We start from the raw sequence: 7228 nt of genomic DNA on the forward strand, positions 1-7228 counted from the left end.
TGTGTGTGTGTGTGTGTGTGCTAGTCTTTGACACAGCAAGATTGTGCACATGCAGCAGCAGGAGGTACTGCTAGCTGTGCCTGAGGGAGCAGAGCGGTTTCTAATTCATATGCTATTAAGCTAGTGCCCCATGCCCATCAAACTATTCCTTGCAGGRTTTGGAAGCTGGTTGGTTTTGGGCTTGCGAGGGGTGCTCTTATGTGGGCGTTCCCTACTGCCTACTGCTTTCAGTTTCTGTTTCCTTTTCCACCAGCTAGTTTTACCGGCTGCCTCTAACTACTTCTAGCAAATGTGAGTGGAATGAAAACTCTCCTCTGTGCCTCCGCTACCTCCTTTGTGAAAGTGGTCTTTGGCTTGGCTGGTTCAGGTCCTCCCTCTGGGAGGACTAAGACCTAGGAGTAATTGAAGAGTCGCATTGGTACTTATCTGTTTAAAAGCCCAAGGGAAGYGTATGTGCATATGCTGAAAAATGTGCAAAGTAAATTAGGCTGCAAGGAGGCATCTTCCCCCTTTACACAGTCTTCCTCCCTCCCCCTTTTTTAAATACCAATAATAGACACTTGTCCAATAAAGATAGCATTATCAGGCAGCTAACTTCTTATTTTCACTATGCCAGCTGATTTCAGCCCCCACGCAGCTTCAAACTCATTTCAGGCTGCTCCTTCCAATGAGACCAGGCTTTTCCTGCTGACCACTGGACCTGGGGCTAGCAGGGAATAGATACCTACGTCCACCTAAAGAAAAGTGGCTCTGGATCTGGCCATGTGCTGAGAACCCAGGCCTGCCTGACCAGCCTTTCATTTAGGATCAGGGCTATCCCAGCTCATTTGTTTTTCAGGCATGGCACGTGTCCTTGGGGATTATCTCTTCCCACAGTGTAGATTGAATGCAAAGCTGTTATGAGAGAGGTTTTCCATTATTTATTCATATGCGTTCATAGGACAACTTTTATATTTTTGTTTGAAAGTGTTCCTGGTCTCTCTTCAGTGTTTGGTTGTTTTATTTCCCTTAAGGTCAAAGTATTTTTCTTGTAAGCAGGAAAATGCAAATAAAATTAGCAGAGCCCTCAGTGCTTTCTGTTTCTGTGTGACCAGAAGTGTTCTGGAATGGCTATTTTCTTTGGATTTTTTTTTGTTTGTTTTGAGGGTTATTTTTTTTTTAATTCGATTTTCGTACTTGTTTGTGCAATGTGGTATCAGGAGACTGCCTTTCCTCCCCTATCATATGAGAAAGCAGCAGAGAAAAAGACTTCTTTTATGATGTGAGTTGAAGCAGTTCCTGACTGAGAGTGTGATGTTTAGACAAAGTAATAATCTTTTAATTGTTTGACTCTTAGCCACAGTTTGCACACTAGCATTTTTATTTTATTAGTCTGGTTTTGTGAAGTGCTTTAACATCTAATTTTACCTTGAATGTATATTGTGGAACTGTCTTCCTGATTGATTCCCACTGCTGGTTTATGCTAGTGTGTGCCTTGCCTTTATGTCAAGAATCTTTTCTAATGCTTTATTTTTCTTTTTGGCAAGCACCAGCTACTGGTTAGTGTTAACAACAAATTAAGGTTTATTTACTGGCAACTGTAAAATTCATTCATTACTGTTTTTCATATCTTTGACTTTTTTTAATCTGTGAACATTTTCACAGAGCGAGTAGGTTAAACCTAGAGTAAAACATACAYGTTCCATCTGTTTGAATATATTGTTCAAACCACATTCTGGCATAATCACTGAATATTATGCTAATGTGTTTTGTTTGGCATTATTTTTTTATAACAGTGATTTGGTATTATATGGTTCATTTTGAACAGAAATAATCAAGTGAGCAAACTAGAAATACTAATGTAGTGACCAGTGGATTTATATAGGTTCAGATTTCATGCCTGATTCTTACCTTTTATTTCTCCACATTCCCAAAATGCATGTGAACTCCTGCTGTATTTCTGGAATGAAATGTGCTATAAAGATCTGTATTCTTTCAGTGTTTGCAAGAGGTGTATTCGGAAAATGGACCATCACTGCCCGTGGGTCAATAACTGTGTAGGAGAGAATAACCAGAAGTACTTTGTACTGTTTACAGTAAGTATTTTGCAAGTGGTGGTTGCAGTTGTCCAGTTGGCAGCAATGCAATGCTGTGTATAGTTTGCGAAGCAGCCCTGGAGGTTGGCTTGCTTTTTTTTTTTTTTTTTTTTTTTTTGTGTTACAGGCAAACTTCATAGGGAAGTATTAGAGATTTCTGTTTTGCTAATTAGGGAGCACATGATACAGCAAAAGGGAAATGCCTCACAAGAAGTGTTTGCCAGGGTTTTCTGAGGTTTGTGTTATCGATTATTTCAAGCATTTTATTTCATAATGTAAGTGGTTTATTATCGTGTTGAGGTCTTTGAGGCATGGGCTATATTTCTGTTCTGTTTTATAGTGTGCTATGTCCATAGGATCCTGGTCCATATCTAGGGTTCTTCATGAATGCCTGTATAGGGCCATAAAATAAGAGTTGTTGATGCTGCCTTGATGAAGAGTAGGAAGTCTCCATCCTTTTTGGCAAGGATTATCCACCTTCTACTTGCAAGTAGTTTATTTTCATACTCAAAAATCAGGGAGGTGTTTGACTTTTTATACCTTATCTGTGGCATAATGAGTAAGAAAATGGGAGCACAGATTCTAATACTGCATATTTATGGAACAGTTGAAATCTGTTTCATCAAAGCCAACTGCAACTATCCTGTGGGAGTAGTGTGAACATTACAAGACTGGGTTTCAGTGATGTTCTGTTTTATTAATAAATCTTTTGGGAAATTTGTAGGTTCAAAGAGGAATGTTCTCATTACCAAGTGAAAAAAGGGGGGAAATTTCAGTTAGATGGAAAGGCTTACTCCTAAACTTGCATTCTACAGTGTGGTTTGTTAGGATGTGGATTACAGAACAAAATGAATGCCATTTGTTTCCCCCTGAGCAGGGGTCCTTTCACTGTAACGAGTGAGCTTCAATCCTATCAGAAGGATTTCTGTTTCTGTTAAAACTAACATGCATTTTGAAGTGGCCTGCGTTAAATGCTTAAGCTGGCTGAGGGAGAAGCAAAATAAAGGTTGCTGGTTTTGTTTTTGTTTATTCTTTCTAAGACCTGGGGAGTTAAAAGTATGGCTGCACACCAAAGTTTCAAGGAAAAGCAAAATAGTTTCCTGTCACCTTTTTCTGCTTCCCCAGGAATCTCTCTGGTAACACGTCTCTGCCATTTCCATCACCTACTGGCTCTTTTGTTGCAGTCAGTAGGTTCAGGGGAGTCTTCCTGTTAGTTCTGTGTCTGTAAATTGTAGATGTACATGTAGCACTGCACATAATTTAAAGCTTTTGTTACAAACTAAGACATAATTAAAAAAATACATTAAGTACAAACTGTTAAATCTTGACGGAAATTTACCATGCCAGTGTCCAACTCGGAAGAAATGCTTATTTAAAAAAAAGCCTTGTTTCTCACTTATTCTGGAAAGTAGATAAATTGCTTATTGTGATTAAAACAAATTACCTGTTGTTTCATTGGGAAAATACAGTGCTCTCACGTTTGAGAGTGAGGATCTAAGCTTTGACACGGTACCTTATTGTTAGTGGTGGTGTTCTCTGAAAGCTGTGCTGTACTCAGCAGAGATGAAGGTAGGAAGTAAACGATATGGAAGACTGCTGGGATGTGGGAGTCTGGGTCCAGCTGGCTTTGGATAAAACAGTCCCTTTCTTGTGCCCTCATAAAATGGCACTGGCTATTAGCAATGCCAGAATGTGCATGTGTAGTTCTGGCATTTTCCAACTTCAAGGTGCTTTGGTATTTCTGGTGTGTGTGTGTATGTATGTGTAAAAAAATCTTAATGCATTCTGATTGCTTTATTTAAGATGGTTATAAGAGTTAGCATTTTGTTTTTAAGCTTTGCCTGCTAGCTATTTTTACATCCTTTGTTTTTCAGATGTATATAGCACTGATTTCCCTGCATGCTCTAATCATGGTGGGATTTCACTTCTTGTATTGCTTTGAAGAAGACTGGACAAGTGAGTACAAAGTATCTCTTCTAAATTACAGATTAACCTATGAAGCAGACTTTAGAATGTGGTTTGCTTGTAAGGCAACCCCTTCTAATGCTAGTTTCAGATAAATACTCTCAGGGCTCTGTTGTGCTATCTATTTTTAAGATCAATCCTGGATCTTAATAATTCTGTCTAACCTGCTAGGGTCTCTGTCCTGAAGAGAGAAGTCTTATTTCAACTTAAGCCTGAGACTGCCCRGGTAGAAGCTGAAATGTAAAGACTCGTAGATAATGTGTGCAGTAATCTACGATTTACACAAATATTGTACTGATTTCCTGAATGTCAAAGCATGATAAGAAGAAYGTGTGTGCCCTTTTGAAAAGGGTATCATTCACACAAGACTGCCAGTAAAACATGTTTGCTTAGATTCAAAAATCCACCCTCARAAGAACAAACGATTTACCTCCRTCAAAACAAACAAACMAACYAAAAAAACACACTATGTGTGGGGTTTTTTTTGTTTTTTTTTTTTTTAAGGAGGGAATTGTTTGTGATGGTGGGTTTTTGGATCTAAGCTAACATGATATAAATGTTTGTGACAGCTATGATGTGACAGCTAAATGACATACATAGGAAACCATCTAGGTAATGTTGAGTCAAACAGCCAGCTGTTGAAATATGTGTGTGCAGATGTACATGTGCTGCTTGTAGATTTTTTTGGAAGAGCATTAGCTTAATTTTTACTGGAATTTAATTTTGTCATTTTACGTGTCATGATGACAAGTTTTAGTAAAAATGCCACAGAGCATGCRTGCATTTACACATACGAACTGAACTTGACAAGGTTATTCTGCAGTGTCATTTGGCATCTGACAAATTTCTAATTGATCAAGCCTGGATTTGACTACATTGGCCAGGGCCTTGCAGGAGGGATATATCAAAGGAAGATGTTTCCTCTGCACCTTTTCTCGGAGCCTGATTTCTGTGGGTGAAGCACTTTCATACTTACCCCAGATTCAGGTTGGCAGAACAGACATGCATGTGTTGTTCCTTCTGCCTTAGATCTGTAYTGATAATGTTGGCCCCTGATTATTGCAGGTCTGTTAAAAGTTAGCATCTTCTCACAGTGGGGAAAAGCACTCTTTTTAGTTGATACTCGCTGATTTCAGAGAAGTCTGGAAATGTTCTGAGGAACCAACTCAACAATGTGATTTTTGCCCTATAACATTTTCCTCTCTTTTCCTTTCTTTTGATTGTCCTTTATGGTTATCTTTTCAGACTTTTTCAGCTAAACTTTGCCAGGAGGTTGCAGTATAGGTGGAGTATGAGAAAAAACAAGAGTTTGGCTTAACCTACACTTCTTTGGGTTATGACTTAGAGAAGTTATGAAAGCGTCCTSTATTTTTATATTGATGCAGAAGCAATCTTCCTTGCATTTTGAGCGCTAGCTTGAGATTTCTGATGGACTTTATCATTATGGGAAATATTGTACTTACACTTGTAGGAATGATCCTTTCATTGTTGCATACCTTTGAGAATGTCAGAACTTGCCTATATGCTTTTTTTGAATATGGTCACCATTTTAGTTTAGTTTTACGATTTCAATATGAAAAACTTATAGATTAGCAGATGTTTTACAGCTACTTCATTGTCTGATCTTTTCCCTTCCACCTCCATTGCTTTGTCTTCACAGAATGCAGCTCATTCTCTCCACCAACTACAGTGATTCTTCTTATCCTCTTATGTTTTGAGGCTCTCCTATTCCTCATCTTCACCTCGGTAATGTTTGGGACTCAAGTACACTCCATCTGCACTGATGAAACGGTGGGTGTCTCGCGCTCCCCTTTACCCTGTGYCTTGCTATTTTTAGAAACAGTGAAAAGTTACAGGGCTCTACCTCATTGCACAGGGAGTTTGTGTATGTGTACCATTTGAGGAAAAATCTGATGTAACAAACTGAGCTAGCACTGTCTAGGTTGTACACCCTAAAGTTCTCTTGCTGTGAGAACTAGTGTGGATGTATGCATTTGTAGGCTGGGATCTTGTGTTGACAGTACCTTTGATAAGGTAGCATTGGTAACTGGGATTACTCTCTATAGAGCATTTGTGCCTGTGAGTTGGAAAATCTTTTTCCTTTTCTGGAGTGCTGTTACATTGGTGTCATTTTAAATTCTGCTGTGGATGTCCTGGCATCACTGTTCGCAGCTTTACATGTTAGGCAGCCAAGTTGAGTAGGAGGGTCCAGGGAAGTGTGGAGGAGATTTTTCTTTTCTTTTTTTCTTCTCCTCCCCYCCTTCTTCTAAGTCTAGGAAACTTCCAGCTTTAGCCACTTGTTAAACGGTTCAAAAACTGCCAGGTGGAAAAAAAGGGAGGAGGAGGAGGTTTATAACATCTAGGTGCACAGTAACTTGGTGGGTATACTGCTGCCAACCCAAATGTCATCCCCAGTTGAGAGGCAGCAGAGTCGAGGTTATCTAATGTTACAGTCCCTCATATATTGCTGCAGTTGCCCATTTCTGTAAAGGTGGAACCTGTGACTCCTGGTGATATTTTCACACTTGTGAATATTGCTCGCCTTCACCAAGCATGCTCAAACATCTGTGGTAGCTCACACCAAGAGACTGAAATGAATTGGAGAGATTGAAGAGAAGCACTTGTCTTAAAAGAGTGACAATTCTATTTGCTTCCTTCCTCCCCCATCAGTTTTCCTTCCCCTTCATTTGTTTGTGCATGACCAATTGAAGCTGGAGTATGTATTCTTGTTGCCGTAAGAGACCTAGAACTGGCACTGTAGCGTGTAAGAGCCTGTTGTTCCTCAGGCTTCTACAGCACTTGTTTTTATGCTGGGCTTCTGCAGGAGGCTGATGATCACACTGCACAGCTCTCCTATGTACAGAGGAAGATTTCAACTATTTTTTCTGAGGGAGAGATTCCCAGGAGAAAGTACAGTATAATACAGAACAACAGGATCCTGCCAGGCTTGAGTTTATTTGTTATCACGTAAATTAACAACGTTACCTGTGAAATCATCATCTGAATTTCTTGGTGTTTGAGAGCTTGGCAAGAATATTTAGAACCTGCTTCCTACAGCCAGGTACCCACAGGAGTCCCTTGATTTCACTCCCCACTCCCTCAAATGCTGGGTACCCACAGAGGTAATCTCTTATGTCACAATCTAAAATTAAAATGAAATGTAGTCTTCCCCTGTGTGTGCTTGTGTG

At 39.6% G+C, this 7228-nt stretch overlaps 1 protein-coding gene across 4 annotated transcripts in view; it reads left to right on the forward strand.

The window, feature by feature from the left end:
• ZDHHC3 (zDHHC palmitoyltransferase 3) overlaps window positions 1–7228 on the forward strand; it is a 37335-nt gene that overhangs the window by 20886 nt on the left and 9221 nt on the right. For all 4 annotated transcript variants that reach the window (XR_014896699.1, XR_014896700.1, XM_085311892.1 and 1 more), the window contains exons 4-6: window positions 1979–2075; window positions 3950–4031; window positions 5701–5831. Coding sequence is in view for 2 of the 4 variants with exons in the window: in XM_085311892.1 (XP_085168018.1) it covers window positions 1979–2075; window positions 3950–4031; window positions 5701–5831 (310 nt within the window). In the remaining 2 variants the exon portion in view is untranslated. The remainder of the gene's footprint in view (window positions 1–1978; window positions 2076–3949; window positions 4032–5700; window positions 5832–7228) is intronic.

This window comes from Rhea americana, unplaced genomic scaffold (genome assembly GCF_003343005.1).
Source record: "Rhea americana isolate MKP2758 unplaced genomic scaffold, rheAme1 scaffold_35, whole genome shotgun sequence".
In the NCBI taxonomy this organism is placed as follows: domain Eukaryota; kingdom Metazoa; phylum Chordata; class Aves; order Rheiformes; family Rheidae; genus Rhea; species Rhea americana.